At 35.7% G+C, this 18,291-nt stretch overlaps 1 protein-coding gene across 2 annotated transcripts in view; it reads left to right on the top strand.

Annotated features, from left to right (window-relative positions):
- GALC (galactosylceramidase) overlaps positions 1 to 18,291 on the top strand; it is a 40,936-nt gene that overhangs the window by 11,412 nt on the left and 11,233 nt on the right. Inside the window, exons 7-11 of one of the 2 annotated variants that reach the window (XM_072864683.1) lie at positions 7,985 to 8,115; positions 13,584 to 13,739; positions 15,815 to 15,939; positions 16,956 to 17,083; positions 17,553 to 17,642. In XM_072864683.1, coding sequence (XP_072720784.1) covers positions 7,985 to 8,115; positions 13,584 to 13,739; positions 15,815 to 15,939; positions 16,956 to 17,083; positions 17,553 to 17,642 — 630 coding nt within the window. Of the gene's footprint in view, positions 1 to 2,174; positions 2,303 to 7,984; positions 8,116 to 13,583; positions 13,740 to 15,814; positions 15,940 to 16,955; positions 17,084 to 17,552; positions 17,643 to 18,291 lie in introns of both variants that reach the window. The other variant, XM_072864684.1, reaches the window with a different exon arrangement.

The raw sequence follows: 18,291 nt of genomic DNA, 5'->3' as shown, positions 1-18,291 counted from the left end.
AGCTTTTGGCTTCTAGAGCTAAATGTTTAGTTTAAAATTTGATCTTAATACCACTCAAATATTTGCTGAAAAGTGTCAGCCTTCCCTCCACTGTACGTTAACTGATATAAGGCTTTTTATTTAACACCTCTTTTACCATTCGTTCTCTTACACTCTGCAGTGTTGCGTGGCATCTATTCTCTAATTAGCACAATAGTTCTATTGGCAGTCCGCCATTTTGGAAAAAGGTCTGTTTACCCAAGTGTGCTGTTGCACAGCAAACACTTTGTGTAATGTCTGAGAAATAGATGACATAGATAAGCTCTTAGTTATCTTGCTATATTTTTACTTGTAAGAAGTTATTTCAGTTACTTCATCCACTAAGGCTCTAGTTATGTTTCTTATTAAGTAGAAAACATGAAAAAAGAAATGATTATTCTATTGCTTATAAATTCTTGTTCAAGAAGATCCTATTCTTCCAATTATATTTTAAAATACTGTCATCTTAAACTAACCCTAAAATTTAAGGACTATCTGTATATAAACATGAATACTGGGTGTGGGGGAACCATTCTGCATATGTTATTATGGAGTGCATTTTGAATGTCTAAAGTTCTGTGTCCTTGGTACTTATCTTTCAACACGGAAGTTCTGCAGCCTTTCTAGTAATTTTATTCTTCTGAACTATCTCTATGGTTAGGCAGTTTTTCCAAATGTTTAGCTAGCTAGAAAGCTTTAAATTACAAGGACCTTACTGCAAGTATTTCTACCATTATGAATTTTTCTTCTGGTAAACTTTATGCTTCAAAAGCTTCAAGCAGCTGAACAGAATTTCATTGCTACTTTTCTTCTTCTTAATAAGTTTTATGTCCTTTAGATCTAGGCTTTCATTGTCACCAACACTTGGACTTTGCTTTGTGTCCTTATTTGACTACACATCAAAATAGAAATGCTCCCTATTCTCCTTCACATTGCTGGAGTGCTATTACAAGAAATTATTTAAGGATTCATGCCTACTGATCTTCAAATGGTTGGAAAAATCTTTCTTATGCATGCATACATACAGCATGTAGTACATCATTCTTTTATATCCAAGATTGAAAAAAGGATTTTAGACTGTGGACTGATGTCCTTTTTCAGATGCAACTGTATGTGGAAGCTGCTGAAAATACTTTTTTTTTTTTTTTAAAAATTTTTTTTTAATTGAGTGTTCAGATAAAACATGCTTGTATAATACCAGCCTTGTATAAGCCTGGTTTGTTCTTAACTGTTAGAGCTGGGTATATTTTGCCTGGTATATTTTGTGTAAGAAGTTCCAAAGGCAGATGTGAGAGGTTTGTCATCTTTGACAGTGAAATAGTAAGGAGAAGCTGGAAAGACAGAATAAGAATTCTTTTCTGCTGCAATGTTTGAAGTCAAAGGTGACTGCCCTCAGTTTTGTTGTAAATATGCAATTCCAGTTTTATGCATTACGTTCATGAAAATTAGTGAGACATACGAGAGTCAAGTAGTGGTTAAACTTAAATATCAGACACTTAAAACATCAAGGATTTTTTTTTGTTCAGTAAAATAGCCTGTGAAAAGAATACTTAGGTGCCCTTCACTTGAAATGGACAGATGTATAGCAAAGATTTCTGTTCTTGTAGAGAGCTGCATGGTTACAAGGTCTTTTCTATTTTAAAACTTAAATCCCTGTTTTCCCAATATACTTTTTTTGGGATCAGGTTAACTTTCACTTCTGATCACTTGTGGAGATATGTCCACTTCCACATTCCAGCCAGTCATCATTTTTAGACCAACTTAACGTGACTGACTTTATAATAAATCTATTACTCATATATAACAAATTACATGCATGCAATGGATGGAGTCAGTGTGTTGAGGGTGTCCGAGTGGAGTACATGTATGCACATGGAGTGTCAAAAGTAATCTAAGTGATGAGAAGCCCATTTTTGTGCAATGGCTATCTAATGTCATAGATAACTCTTCAGTGTTAAAAATACATATCATTAACTTCGTCTTAGTTGTCATTATGGCTCTCCTTTGAGAAGTGAGAACTTTTCTTACCCATCTTGGTCTGAAGACAAATGCTTCCACTGACGACTCCTACAGTTCTTAAACTGTTTTCAGTCTTAAATTTTCATATTGCCTGGTTGATGAAGGCTGTACTTTAAGTGGTGTTATCTGTTACTAAGGTACTTCGACAATCTTTGGACAGACTGGGTCTAAGGAACATTGGCATCATCGCTGCAGATGGAGATTGGAACGTTTCAAAGGAGATGATAGTTGATCCCTATCTTAATGATGCTGTTGAGGTAGTCGGGTAAGTGTGGGAGAAGGGAGGAGTTTTACACATTGCTTATTGCTTCATTTCTGTAAGTCTTCATCTCCATTTTGAGAAGTCGTATATTCTTATTTCATATTTCCTAGCCATTCCCGGTTTTGTCGTCATCATGTACAGTGGTGACTGATTACTCTTTCCTGTCTTCCACTCTTCTTTCAGTTTAGTACATGTGTAAGGTAACCTTGCCACTCTTCCATCATTTCTTTCAAGTGTTCAATTAGGAGCTATGTTTTAGGCTTCTTATCTTAGCACTAGCTAATGACAGGAGACTTCTAGCTAATCTGCACGTGCATCTTCAACGTCAGAAAAATCTTAGGACTCAATTCTTGATCTGCAATCAGTTTTAATTTCAGGTGAACTTTAATTTTCACTGGAACTTATCACCCTGGGACTTTCCATGCTTGCAGCATTCCCTGTTACATGTCCTTTGCTTGAGATTTTTCTGGTCATGTCCTAAAGCTAGGAGTTTGTTTGTTGCTTATATCTGATAACAGATAGTATTAGAAGCGCACACACAAACAGTAAAGTAAAAGTAAAAACAAGCATCCAAAGTTTGTTTTTAAACTAATACAACCATGTCAATTTTAGCAGCTAGGAATGCCCACAGTTGTAGTTCTAGCAAATGGCAACTTGATTGTTTGCCTGCACTCTTTCTCCATAATACGCTTTTTCACTACCTTGCTTCTGTCAACTGGCTTGATACTTATTCTGCTGCTCTTGCTCTCTTGGTAATCTCTGATTTCTCAAAACTATAAATAGGTTTTTAAAGATTATAGCATGTTCCCAGTGGAAATGACCTATAAATTGTGTATAAATTGTTCACTTGTGTTACATTTGGTAACTTGCTTACCTCTGTTGTTAACCTTACTGTGATAAGAACATGCTTGTGGTCACTAGTGTACCATTTGTCCTCATCTATATGTAAGGGGGTGTGATGTGCTCATAATTGTTTAAACTAATGCATGGTTCAAAGGGTATAGCAAGTCAGTTAAGCAGCAATTTTATAAAGAAACTGCTTTCATATGTGTTGAGCTTGTAAACACTGATTACCTGGAAGTGGCTGCCTGTGAAATACCAATTATAATGCCAGCAGTGAGTAACTCATTTGGTTTAAAAACTTATAACTTTCTTAGGTTAGGCAAGACTTGCACCTCAGCAAGTTATAGTGCATTACAAAATGTTTTAGTTATGATTTACATGCCAATGAAACTTGCAGAATGAATGCACTGAGTGTGTATGGTTCTTTCTTTAAGAGCTTGACAGAATAGAGGCTAGGAGTACTTGTTTTTAGCCTTTAGGACCATGGCCATGTTTTAGTTTTTCTTTAAGATGAGAGTTCTCTGTCAGAGGTTTTTCTTGAATGTCATACGGATTTTTCCCAACTTCCCCATCCCTGGTGATCACAAAAAATGAAGAATTAGGAGAATATTTCCTGTGCAGTAGTGTTGTTATCTATCAAGAAATTAAGGTTAGTACAAAATGAGAACACCATGTTTCTCAGCCAATGCTGACTTTAAGGCACCAACAACCAAAGAGTTCTTGTTGACCTAGAAAAAGATAATAGTATTTAGACGTCTGTCCTTCAAATGCTCAGGTTCAGAAAGCTGCCAAAAGTACATTGTATCTGTCTGTCTCTTAGATAACCTTGTCTAGTTGTTTGCAAAATCTGCTAGTCAGTCTGTTTTCCTAAATACGCTTAAATTCTTTTTCTCAGAAATCCTTTCCTGTACACTGTCCTGTAATCTCTTTTCAAGTATAACCTTCTCTGTGACTTTTTCTTAGTTCTTCCCTTTTGGAATGGAAACCTGGATTTAAATTCGTATTGTTTTATTTAGAAATTATCAAGATAAATGAAATGATTGCTTTGGCATCCATCCACAAAAAGTAACTGACTTTTCCCTTTCTTTGTGTTTCCTTTCCTTTCATTTTCTTTTTTCCTTTCTTTTCTTTTTCACATCAAGTAATTTTTATCTTGACACCATTGCTCCCCATGGAGCTTTGTCCCGGCCTAAAATACCATTTGCAATCTGAAGCATATCTAAGGTAGATTTAAGGTAAAGTTTCTATGTCTGTTTTTTCCCCTCCATATTTGCTATCTGTGGGCTTGTGATTTGAAAGATGGAGAACTTCATATTTTCTCATTAGAACGAAGGCTACCAAGCTGTTATCATCCAGTGTGTTTCAATTTCATTGGTTGAAGGAGTGGTCTTCCTGAACATATTCCTTGCCATCATTTCATACCAATAAGTTGCAGGACTTGCCATTGAAAATAGGAATTTTGTTAGAAGAAGAAAATAAAAAAGCCTTTTTCTGCTACTAAATCAAATTACTTACCCAGTATTCATAAAGTGCTTGAAAGCGGGGAAAAAAAAAAATATATAGTTAGCTCAAGTCTTAAAATACGTTATGTTATGCTTCCTTATTTTGTTTGCAAGACCATCTTCACTACTGTCTTCCCATGTTATTTTGATGGGTGCTATTTCTGTGTTTGTATAGTATATATTCATATTACTTTTCTCCCAGGATGTATTATAGCTCAGTGCTACATCTTCTGTGTTACACATGGATTTTGTTTGCTCTGTTTAACAAAGCCTATAGAGCCCACAGCTCTGTTTGGCAAGTCCTTTCCTAAAGGCCTATATGCCAATACACAATTAGATTTGAATATATTCCACAATATTTTTTTCTGATGTTTATCTAGAAGTAGACAAATTGAAAATGTTCTTCCATAGTTCTCAATTATTTAAGTTATCTTTGACTTGTAAGTCATTATTAGTGGACAGTAATTGTACATTGCGTAGTGGAAAAAAATCTGCCTTGGTTAGTTTTTATTTACCAGACAGAACAAATCATATTTTATTTCTAGTTGATGTAGCATGAGTCTTTTCTAATACAGTGATCAAATAGCAGAAATGATGGCTGCCATTTCAATTTTTCTTTTTTTCCTGTCTCCTAGTGTTGGTCATTTAAAAAAAAATTAAAAAATTATGTTAAGTCTTAATGAACAATGATGATGGGTGATGTATTTAAGAGCTATTTGTCAATGAATATGCCTTTTATGTAAGGGGTTCTTGTTCTGTTGATTTTCATAGTTAATATAGTTGCAACTTTAGAGGAATCGTTATGATCCAGGAATGCTTTCTCAGTTCAATAGGAAGAACAAGTTCAGTTCACTGTTATTTGCTCTCTCTGATGTAGAAAACATTTCCTGTAAGAGAGAAAGATGAATTGACTTGTCTAAGACTATGCTAAGCTGGTGGAAGAATAAAGATTAATTATAGAAAATACTGTCTTCTGGATTTATTTTATGATTTTAGACTATGCTGCTTTTGCCATCATATTAAACAGGATTTTTGTGTTATATAGTTCAAAGCACAAGCTAGAAACTTAATTTTGTATTTATGTAACTGATCTTAAGACATAATGTTTGTCTTAATTTAAAACAATAGATTTTACTGGTAGAACAGCCTTGCCTTTTTTTTTAATGTCTTATTTCTGGGGATGTTATATGTAATTAGATAGAATTATTGACTAACTTGGTTTACACAGGACCTCTGGAGGTCATCTGGTTGAACCCCCCTGCATCAAGCAGGTGCAATTAGATAATGGTGCTGAGGCTTGTTCAGCTTTAATATCTTCACAACCCCTTTGGGCAACTTACCCCATGTGTTTGACCATACTCATGCTCTTTTTTTTTTTTTTTTTTTTTTTTTTAAGTTCTTATACCTAACTGAATTTTTCCTCGGTTCACAGCCTGTACTTTTGCAAGGGGTTATTCTGTCCCAGGTGTAGGACTTCGTGTTTGCATCTGTTGAACTTCATGAGGTTCCTGTCAGCCTGTTTTTTCCAGTCTGTTAGTTCCCTCTAAATAACAGCCTTCCTTTTCAGCATGTAACCGTTTTTGTGGGTTAACCCCTGTAGGCAGCTCAGCCCCACACAGCCACTTGTTCACTCCCCCTCGATGGGATGGGGGGAGAATCAGAAGGGTGAAAGTGAGAAAACTTGTGGGTTGAGATAAGGACAACTTAATAGGGAAAGCAAAAGCTGTGTGTGCAAGCAAAACAAAATGTGAATTTCCTGAGTTTTATTAAAGACATCAAACAGTATCGGCCCTAATATCAGCCTGTGGGGACATCGCTAGCAATCTGCACCCTGGTGGGACTTTTCTGTCCACCTTGGTGGGAGACTGCTGAAGTCAGGGTATATGACATCCACTGATTTCACCTTGCCCACACAGGTAGTCATCTTGTAGAAAGCAATCGTGTTTGTCAGGCATGATTTGCCCTTGATAAATCCATGCTGCTGTTCCCAGTCATCCTCCTATCCTTCTTGTGCTTGGAAATGGCTTCAAGGAAGACTTACTCTGTAACCTTTCTAGGGACTGAGGCTAGATTGATGGGCCTGTAGTTTCTCAGATCCTCCTTGAAGATGGACATCAAAACTGTTTTTCTCTAGTCAGCAGAAACCTCCCCAATGGCTAAATATTTTAGCCTCTGTATGTATGTTAAGTCTGCAAACCAAATACTGCCTTATTCTAATGCAAGATGAACAGGAAAGTACAATGCAGAATTAATATCAACATTGTGTTCAGACAAAGTTCTTAAGACTTTGGGGCAGGAAATCTTGATGTTTCAGGCTACTGTCAGACTGCACATAAGCCAGTTCAGATTCTGATCGGTGGAAAAAAAAATCTTGCAGCACTGTTTCCTGCAGGTAGTCTTCCCTGTTAGAGAAGAGAAGATAATATATGGTAAAAATATACAGAATGATTTGAAGGTAGTTAGGCATTTGATGTTACCTGAATTTACAAGTACAGCAAATGCTGTTTAGGGGACCTCTGGACTTCAAGAAACTACATCATTAGACTCAGTCTTATGTTACATTTTAGATTTGTTTCATTGACTTTCAAAGCCTTAAAATGTCTCTAGGGAAGTGTATAGTGGTTGCAATTTTAAAACTTGAAGTAAAATGCAGTTGAGTAATAAGGTGTGTATGTGTCTGGGTTTTTTCTCATTTCTTGTGAGTTGTGTTAGGAATGTTAGTTGTGTTTAGGAAGAGCTGATCTCATTTGTGTTGCTTCACCGTTAAACTGAAATAGTTGATTAGCAGGGAGAATAGGGGGAACCTGAGTTGGTTCTTAAGAAAAACATTTTAGAAAAACATTTCTTAATTAAATGTTTACTGTGCTTTCACAGGGTTTATAAGTTATAATTCAGTTGTTCTTGCCCTGTATGTGGTCCTTGTAGCCTAATCCTCAGCATTGTAACATGTAAATGGCTGATCTGCAAATAGAGTATCTTGCATGAAATTTGATATGCTTTGTCTTTAACTTTATCTGCATTTTTGTGTGTGTAAGAAAATAAGAACCAAACGTTTTTAATTTTTCCTTTTGTCATGTACTTTGGGGTTTGGCATGGTACAGGAAGAAGGTGTCCTTCTTTGAAGGCGCTTTGTGCTTTACAATCTATTACATTTTGTTTGGTGTAACAGTTGTTGTCCAAGTTGTAAAAACAAGAATTGGAATACGATTTGTTTTTGAAATATGTTCAAATAGTGCTGAAGAAGATGCTGCCTTTTGCAATATAAATTTTTGACAATTTGAAAACCATTATTTTTATTTGTCCCTTCTCTCTGTTCTTTGCTCTCCTTTCTTTTTCGAAGCTGTTGAGATACACATTGGATAAGTACGGTCTGCCGCAGGTGAGGATCATAGCCAGCGATAGACTGTGGGAGCCCATTTCCTTTGTCTTGCTGCTTGACTCTGAGCTCCACGGAGTGGTCGATGTGATTGGGTAGGGGGTTCTCTCTGTTTTTCTTTCTTGGTGGTTTGTTCATAGTTTGTCTTCATCTTGCTTATTTATAACTAGCACAGTCAAAGATTTACTTCTTTATAGTCTTACTTGCCATGGAAGGATTGATACTATAATCTTTCTTACTAACCCACATCAAATCACACGGGCTGTTGTCCTGGTGACAGCCTCAACCCTTTAATTGAATCATGAGTCTCCTATCATGTGGAAGATTCCTATTGGCTGTAGTTGCACTTTTGATGAATTGAAGGTATTTTGGACAACCCTGTTTATTCTGAGGGTTGTTTTGGTTCCTGTATTTGGTATGCAAAAAGTGCTTTAGCTTTACAACTTTGTATACAGCTTTGTATTACTGACTTCCACTGGTCTGTTCCAGAAATGGGTGTGATCCAGAAATGAATTGGAGCTATGATTCTTTTTTTAGTTACAATAATGTCTTTATTCTTAGTTCCCATTTTGTTTTGATGGGAAGGTTGTGTTTGGAAAGCATGCAACCAGCTGATTTGTTTTTCTAGTTCTGGGTTTCATCATATGATGCTAATATTTTGCAAAAGTAATAGACTAAATTTGAGATTGATTACTGACTTGTCTGCTGAATGGGAATGTGTATAAGACTTGCTCATTAACTTTTATTTTTACAGTAGCTCTAAATTTTAATTATTAGGTTCCATAAACTTGCCTAACCCAATCACATGCTTCAAATGTGGCTGTTCCTTGCTTCAACTTGAGTCTTTTTCATTCATCTTTAGATATCTGACCCATAGGAAGTGTAGAAATGAAGGCTTTCCCTCCAAATACAGATAGGCAGCCCTCCCCCCATCAATTCCTTCCCCCATTCTGAACAACAAAAAGTATCCTGACAGTTTTTTGCAAGTGGAGTCTTGGATCATGTGTGGATCAACAAGTGAAAGCAATTGTGAACTCACTCTGGCCAGATGCAAATCCACTGTAGTTACCCTGATCCCAACATAGTGAGCATGCTTCCTTTCTGTTTTTTGGCATCTACAAGTATGCACCCAGAGTCAGTTCCTGAAGCTCAACTGTTTTTACCCTATCTCAGTAAGCTGTAGTTGCGTAACTCTGCAAGTGTAAGTTTTACATCCCTACTCTGATTCACTCTTAACAGGGAGATTAAATACTCTCTTGTAATGGATAATCAGTTGGCTACTGGACATTTAGTGGTGTACATCTCATCATGGTATCTTTTTTAAAAAAAATTGTTGTCTTTCTTTTTTATTTGAAACTATAAAAAGTATTTCAGATAGCCAGGATTTTACATGGAGATACATAAAATCAATTTTGGACTTGGTAACATAATTTGTGATCTGTGAGGTCTCTCATCAGACAGGCTGGATGGGAGATTAGTTAAAGCTGCTGCTTTTGTTTTATTTTGCACTGTTTGCATCCAGGCTTCATCTGCAAGATGTTGTAATGGCTACAAATTAGAGGGATCCCTGAAGACACACTGTAAAACTATTAATAGATGTTCACCCACATAGGAATGACACAGGTCACCAAAGCTCTTTATAATGTGGTACTTCCAAACAGCTTTTCAGAGCTATTACGATTGCATCAATTTTACCAGTGAAATGAAATATAACAAATTATAAACAAGTATTACTCTTACGTTGAACACATTTAAATTACAATGTAGCTCTTGAAAACAACATTTTTCAAGGATGGGCTTGCGATTTCCACAACTACTCATAGGAGTGCTTTAGATGTGCTGCTTGTTTGTAACACAGTTAAACCAGTTAAATTTTTGCATGCTATACAGTTAGAAACCAAGCTATTCTGACTCTGTATGTTGAAAATTGTGTGTCCCCTGACCCCGTGCCCCTTCCTGCTGCTAACTGAAAGAAAATAGGAAGTGTTTAGAAAGTGTCAGTGAGTTTAGGAGTAACGAGTGTGCCATTAGGTGACAACTCAGTCTTTTTGGTTAGAAGCATCAGTGTTCTTAACCAGATCCGTTCTAAACACACATTTGACCGAATATAAGTGTTGCAGAAAACCAAGCAGTTTAAAGACATTTGTTAGACCTAATTATGCCCAAGTTAACAACCTAAGAAAAACAAGATGATATTGTGACATTACTGCATGATGGAATCATGATGTGATGCCTGTAGTAGCGGGAATTCAGACTGTCCCAAGTCTCTCCCAGGCCTGTGTGCTGATACAGAGTGAGAAGTAGGAAAGACAATGTTGTTAGCTGACTACTTCTGTTTTCTAGAAATGTTTTTGACAACTAGATTTTGAGGTTTTCATAGGTAGTGCTTTTCTGTAAAGCTTAATTGTAGTGATGGAATTATATAGGCTGATTTTTTTTGTTAAGATTTATTTAATTTCTACAGCTTTGTACTGATGCATGAGAGAAAAATGGTGGAAAACCCTGCTATTTCTCCTGATTTTCCCCTTCCTCCCATTTGAGCCATTGCTATAAGCAAAACAAAAAATAACACAAAGTTTTTTGTTTTTTTTTTTAACGAAGTTATCCAAATGAAGTCACTGTGGGCAACTGTGCAAAGCAGCATTTACAATCCATAAGTAGAAGGGCTTTTCTTAATTAATGTTACTTTCTTAATATATCTGACTTAGTTTAGCTGCCCTACACAGGCAACTGTGGATTTTTTTTCTATTGGAGTTGTGTTGCTTCATCATCTGCTGTATAAAACACACTTAATCTCATAATAGTTAATATTTTAAAAATACTTTGTTACCACTCTAACAACTAGAGGCCCTGATGATGAACCAACCATCTGCTGGTTCCAGAGAGATTGAAGGAAGGAGGGAACAATGAAAATACGTTTTTAGTAAATGACAGTAGTTTGAAGAATGCAAACACTGATAGTAAATAGCTGTTGGTAAATTCTTCTCTTGCAGTGATAAGAGGTTTAACCTTATGTGTCACTTTTGTTGTAATTCTGTTCCTACTATTCCTTTCATTACCTTTTCTCCACCAAGATCCATTCTTTTTCCCCCTTTCATGATATACATCACTTTTTCCTCTCTCTTTGCAATGGTCTTCTGTTATAGTGTGTTTGACTCTCTGCTCTTTTGAGCAGAGAATCCAAAATCCCACTGCTTCTGCTGAAGCATCACATCTATAAGAGTGATGCATAAACTCTACTCCAGTTCATCTTTTTAGGCAGCAAGAAGGGTAGGTGTTTAGGAGTCTGTGTTTTTTCCTGAAACATTAATTGGGATACTCAAGTCTCTCCAAATGTTAGTGGTCCTTGAGTGGACCAATTATTTCCTGAGAGTAACTGGAGTATAGTCTCTGCTTTGTAGGAGTTTTCATTTCCAGTGAAGTAAAAATATTGTTTTCACTAATGAAGGAGCAAAGCACGCTGTTCTGGACACAGCTAATCTCCTGTCCTTTGCTGCACACCTTGTGTTAGTTGTTGAGGCTGTAGAGTGGCACAAGATGTCTAAAAGAGGGCTGTAGCATGATCTAGTGTTTTCTTTAAATGTAAATCACAGAGTTCAACAAATCCACATACTGGGTGTGAAAGCCTTCACTGTAATCTGATAGCAAATGTTTATTTAGTGCATTTGGGTGGGTCTTTTTAAAGTATACACTCTACAGTGCTATTACAAGTTGTTTTTTTTTTTTAAAAAAAAGATTGGTGTACTTATTTTTAAAAGAAAGTTAGTTTTCATATGAAATAGAAGTTACGCACTCCTTAGTCATGTCCTAGTTTTTAAGGACTAATTTAGATATTAATGGAAGTAAAACAAAACCCCTTGGTTAACAGCAGTGTAAGCGAAAAGCAAATACAGTATAAACTGTGTTCATTAACAGTAATAGAAATTGCATCTAAGGGCAGAGAAAAATTATTCCTTTCTCAACTGGTGGTGAAACTGGTTTACCTGACTGCATATCAATGGGACAAAATGAGAAAGTTATAAGTGTGTGGGCTTTAAGTGGAGCAAAGCTGACAATAAAGATACACTGAAGGAGTCTGCCTCTAGAACCTGTTTGTTCTCCCTGTAACTTTAATCCTGTTTATCATCCCTATTTTTTCCAATTTATTTCCATAGCTTTAGTGTCTTTGCATTGAATTATTTCTCTTCTTTCTTATGCAAATAAAGGCAGCCCCCTGTTTTAGTGCAGGAAATCAGAGCTCTGTAGATCTCGTTCCGGTGTAATCTTATGTAAAGCGCTCTATAACACCTCCCTGCTTTTTTTTTTTTTTTTCCTTTTCTTTTTGTAAAGTACAGCTTGTATTTTGCAGGGATTTTGAGTCTTGATATTTAAGAAACAGCTCTTCAGGATATGGAGTGTAGAAAGACAAATTATTCCTTCTTTGCCTTGTCTTTGCAAGCTACACACTATGCCATTACAAAAACCTTTGCTTGGTATTAAGGTAATACTTGTGTTTCCAAGCCAAAGGGCAAGTATACAGTAATTTGTACAGCAGAGAAGGATGTAGCTAAAATCTTTACTATCTGTTACATTATCATTAATGAAGCTATGTATGAAGGACTACAACACTGGGAAATGGCCCATTGTCCAGTAGGGGGAAAATAATGAAAAAACCCCAACAGTCAGCCTAGAAAAACTGGTATTTCTTGTGTTCTTGTCACAAATTTATCAATTTGTCAAGTTTCAGGCTAGTAGTAAAGGAAATATTTATAACTTCCTTCCCAGTGCTGATAGTTTCATTTTAATGTATGTATTTAGTGTGTTCAATGAGTGTGCTAAATGACAGGAAAATCTTGACCCTTTTTTCTGCAAGTGATTTGAAAGGTTTTATTTCAGTCAGACTAATTTGGCACAGTGAATCGATGTTGTGATTGAGTGTAATCAGCAGTCTTCATTTGGGAGAAAGCATCTCTCCTCATACTAAGGAAGATCTTGGAAAGAAAATTAGCTTTCATTATATGTTTAAACTATTTTCAGTTTATACCTCCGTAACTTCTATAGTCCAACTGGCATGCCTTTTTGAAACCTGAGTTTATTAAAAAGGTGTGCAAAATTAGCCAAGTTCATGTTTCAGTCCTAAGACATTAATGCAGTTAAGTTCTTAGAATAATGCCTAATACTGTATCTCACTGTTGATTTTATAATTATTTATGGTTTTGTTTAAGATATAGTACAAGGTAGCTTGTATTTTCTCTATTTAGCACATTACAGTTATGGAAATCTTTAAGCTCAATTTCAGGATAACCTTGCTTTAGCAAGCAGAAATTGCATGATATATTTAAAGCTAGGTTAACTTATATGCTGGCATGTAGCAGAAGAAATAATATTCTACTGATGCAACTACAATAAGCTACAGAATATTATAGCTCTCTTGTTACATTTTCTTCTATTCCATTAGTATTATTCCAAAGAAAGTTTGTTTTTCTTTTTCAGTTTGGAGGTGAATCATTGCTGCTTTATATACTTCCAGGCTTTGATTTTTCTTTTTGTGCTAAGTGCTCTTTCTTTTTAAAATATTGTGTAGGGCTCACTATCCTGGAACAAAAACAGTGCCAAATGCCTTATTAACTAAGAAGAAGCTGTGGTCTTCAGAAGATTACAGTACTTTCAATGATGAAGTAGGTGCAGGCTGCTGGGCTCGGATCCTGAACCAAAACTACGTGAATGGAAACATGACCTCGTAAGTGTTGTGCACTGTTGCTCGCTTTCACAACTTCCTGTGTAAGAATTGGTTAAGAGTACTATATAACACATCCATCTGCTATGATAAGATAGTAGATAAACTGAAACTCTATTTGAATTCAGACTGACAGTGGAGATAGTAAGGTGTGAAGTCTACTGTCCTTACTGCTTTCTGGGGTAGAAGTCCCACAAGTTTTAATGTATTCTTGAGTTACTGTTCCATAGTATCTAATGGCTTATGCAGCGGAGTGCAGATGCCTTTGAGGCTCTGATGATATTTGTTAAAAAGAGAATGTTCTTAAGAAGATCTAACAACATGAAAAACATTGGAGGAAAATAACAATAAAGCTAATTTATCTGTATTTTTCTTGAGGTCATTAACAGGTTGTTTTTCTTCAGTTCAAAGTAATAGGTACAGATGTAATTATCTAGTTTTTCCATACAACTTCTTTCTGAGTCCATTCTAAAACATGCTGTAGTCTTTTGATATGTTTACTGTGTCCTGCACATTTTCTTTCCAAACTGAAATCTGGAAGAAAGCTGTTCTGTTTACTGGGAAATTACATAACTTGTAGCTTTAGAAGAGAATAGAAAACATACTTTGTTTCTAGTGCAACAACTACTAATCTGAAAGGAAAAAAAAAAGTCTGATTAAAGAAAATGTAGGCATCAAGATGTAAGCAAAATTGTTTAAAACTTTTAGTTTTTATGTAACTTCATTTTGGAACAATAGAGAGAAATTGTCTGAAATGCTTGAAACGGAGCACAGCACAAAGTGCTTAAGAAACTTCCCTTTACAAGTATCTGAGTCACCTGGTTTCTATGAATCTTCTGTCTCCTTCTCTGCAAGCTGAAATTTTCTAACAGATGAGTATTTCCTACGTGAATTCGTGACCATTCTGGTTGCCTCTTGACTGTCATATGCTTTAATATCTTTCTTTGGGATCTTTCTTTTCCCATTGTTTTTCTTTTTTACAAGCCCTTTGTAATTATATATGCCCATTTGGCTAGCAACCTGACAGCCAGACCTATGTATTGTGTTTAGAAATTATTGTAGAATAGTTCCAAGTCCATATATCCGATATTGAAGTTATCTTGGCTTTTATATTGAAAACAGACTCTTCCTGATGAAAGGAAGCTTATCTTTCTGTGAAGCTCATTTCCTTTGAACATGAGTTCCCTACATTCCTTTTCTAAGTTTGAAACTCTGCAGAACAAGTTTAATGTGAGCAAGTTGAGTTTACAACTCAAGAGTTGTTTATTTTATGAGTACCTTTTTGTAGGATTTCAGGATCTCTTCTGAAATGCATGTATACTGTGATAAATCTATGGAAATGACTTTAGAATGAGGCCTTTGCACTCATCTATATGCAATAGTAGAACAGCATGCCAGCTTTTGCTTTCTACAGAACTGCTTTATTAAGCTGTATTTCCATACTTATGGCACACAGATCTTAAGTTTAAAGTCCTAGCAAAAGATTTTCAGTGAAGACCAAATCAAAAGACCGGAAGTAATTAACCTTGTTAGTATCCTGACAACTTCTTGAAATAGCAACAACTCCTGGAGGATGGCTGGTTAAAGTTGTTTTCTCTTAGTTATTTATATGGGATTATTTTTTTTAGTGGTACTTAGCCGCTCCCCTGAACCCCTCCCCCCAAAAGCCTGCTACCACCAACAACCGATCAAAAAAACCCCCAAAAACCCAAAAAACCCAACACCCCAACAAAAAGCTGTAAACCTTGATAACTTAATTTTTTCCCCTTCAAAACAGGAAAAAATCCAAACAGATAAAGTCTTTAACCCTCAGTACACATTTCCTTTAATGTGCAACATTTTATGCTGATACAGCCAGAGAATGTATCATCAGTTTTGTAAGAAGTTCTCAACACTGGAAGTTGATTTGTTTTATTTTCCTCTCCTGTGTGTTTTTTTTTTTTCCTGGAAAGATCACCCCCCCTCCCCCCCAACTTTTCTTCATTGTATGCTGGAGAAAAAAGAGGAATAAATTCTTGTACTAAATTCACCTAATACTATCCATATGAATGGAGCAAACAAACCTGTTTTTGTTCCAGAACCATTGCATGGAACTTGGTGGCTAGTTATTATGAAGAGTTGCCCTTTGGTCGATGTGGATTAATGACAGCACAAGAGCCGTGGAGTGGCCACTACAAAGTAGAAGCTCCTATCTGGATTACAGGTAAAAAATTTGCAGTTAAAAGTTTGGTGATCTAACACAGAGCATAACTGTATTTTCCGAGGCATTTATTTGTTTAGTGTTTTTTATTTTTATTATATTTTGTACCAAATTAAAGTAGTTTTGTGGAAAGTTTTGTGAATACTTTGAAAAAGAAGAAGAAAACAAAGCTCCTTTCAATAGAAAGCAGAAAGATCAAATAGCAGGGGAAATCTTAATACTCGATGGTTAGATACAGCAGAAATGAATAAACTACTGCCTTTTATAGCTGTTAGTATTAAAATGTTTTGATCTGAAGTGCCCATAAAGGCTAGTGTGCATATGCAATGCCATAAAGGAAGAACAAGGCAAATGCCTTCATTTTTATTCTTCTGCTAGTTACCAGTATATGTAAAAGCATTAAAAAAAAAAGGCCATACTGTCATATGAACAGTTCAGAACAACTGAGCACTTGTTCCTGTTTCCATGTTGCTCAGGATTTTCATGATCTAGGTCGCATTCTTCTTTGGTACTCTCTCTTATATGCTGAAAACCTTACTTATTTAGTTATTCCTCATGGAGATGCTCATCTATGCTGTCTCTGGCTCAAATGTTTACTTTATTTATAAAAAAAAAAAAAGAAAAAAAAAAAGAAAAAAGAAAAAAAAAGAAAAAAGGGGAGATTTGGGAAAATCTAAACTGTGATGCATATTCATATTGCATGTACGTGATTGACTTATATAGTGGTGTAATAGTTTTTTCTTCCTGTCTATAGTCGCTATCATTTTAACTGTTGCTATCATTTTAACTGTTTCATCTGCCACAGAGCTGATGTTTTTAATTGTGCCTTAGTATAATTCTTTAATCTTTCTTCTTGTATAGGTAGAATTTGTTTCGGAAGTTCCATTACTTTCTTCCAAAAATCAAGTTTTTGTTGTGTAAGCACGTAGGAGAGAGAAATTTAATTCAGACTACAAATGGTATTATTTTTTATTAAGACTTAATTATTTTCTTCTGATTTTTGTTCTGTTTTGTTTCAGCACACACAACGCAATTTACTCAGCCAGGCTGGTCATACTTGCAAGTAGATGGACACTTAGAAGGAGGTGGCAGTTTTGTAGCTCTGACAGATGGCCTAGGAAACCTTACCATCATCATTGAAACTATGGTATGTGCATCAGCAATTCCAATGAACTAGAAAAGATAAAGGAAACATTTTGTTATGAAGAACCTGTTTTGATTTATGCAGTTCAATATCTGTGAGTATGTTCTTTGATGCCTGTAGCTTTGTTAGTGAGACCACTAGAGGTCCTTTTTTCTATCTAAACTTTGAATAGCTAGTTGAATCTTCCTGGAGACCAATGTATATGTCATTTTTGTATCACAAACTAGCTTTAATTTGATGACACACTCTGGGAGGAAACTAAATCATGTGCTTGTTTTAAGCAATATTCAAAATAAAATTAAGCTAGTATAATTGCAGTTATCATTAGGCTAAGAGTGAAATAAATAGTTGCAAATTGATCCTATGTTGCTTTTTAAATTTCTGTTTATGCTGTATGTTTTTCATGAACATTGCTATGTGATGAATTCCAGTAATGTATGTTCCTTCTGTTACATTTATTCTTTTTCTTCAGACTCATAATCACTCTCAATGTATCAGGCCTCCACTGCCTCATTTCAGTGTGACACCTCAGAGAGCAACTTTCTACCTCAAAGGATCATTTGTAAGTAGATCTTGAATACATTTGATCAGTCTTGTAAAATGAATTGCTATCCATAATCAAATACATACAAGACAATATCACAGGTTAGCAAGAAATTGGAGTTCTTTACTCCAATACTAGAGGCTGTTACACACCTGGCAAAGTTTTAAGCATTCTAGTTCTGCTTTTACCATGAGATGTAATGTCATAAATAAATTCATAGAATTACTGCCTCCCAGTCTAATCATCTGTATATTGAAGAAGAAATTCCCCAGAACAGAAATTCAGTCGGATTTTTCTTTAGGATTTATTCCAAGGCTGGGTGCTCTGACATGCTGACATAGTTTGACTGGCCAGCATGGCCATGACCTTTCTAGTTGTTATCAGCTCCTCTCCAGGGGAGTAACTGTGGTTGATTGTGTACTGTAGATTATGTTGTCCATCCTGTGAAGAGATATTCTGAGAATCTGCCAGTTGTGGTTTTTTGTTTTTTTTTAATCTTACTAAACTGAATTTCCCTTTGAAATGTGAACAATACTTTCACAGTGTAAACTGGAGTGAATCTGTTAGTTGATTTGGATGATTGCTTCTCAGAAGCTGAAAGTGTTTACTTATTTGGAATTTGTTTTTTGGTGACATTAGTTTCCTTTCATTTAGGATGAGATAGTTT

This window comes from Ciconia boyciana, chromosome 6, assembly GCF_034638445.1.
Source record: "Ciconia boyciana chromosome 6, ASM3463844v1, whole genome shotgun sequence".
In the NCBI taxonomy this organism is placed as follows: Eukaryota; Metazoa; Chordata; class Aves; order Ciconiiformes; family Ciconiidae; genus Ciconia; species Ciconia boyciana.
This window is presented reverse-complemented; position numbering and strand designations above follow the sequence as displayed.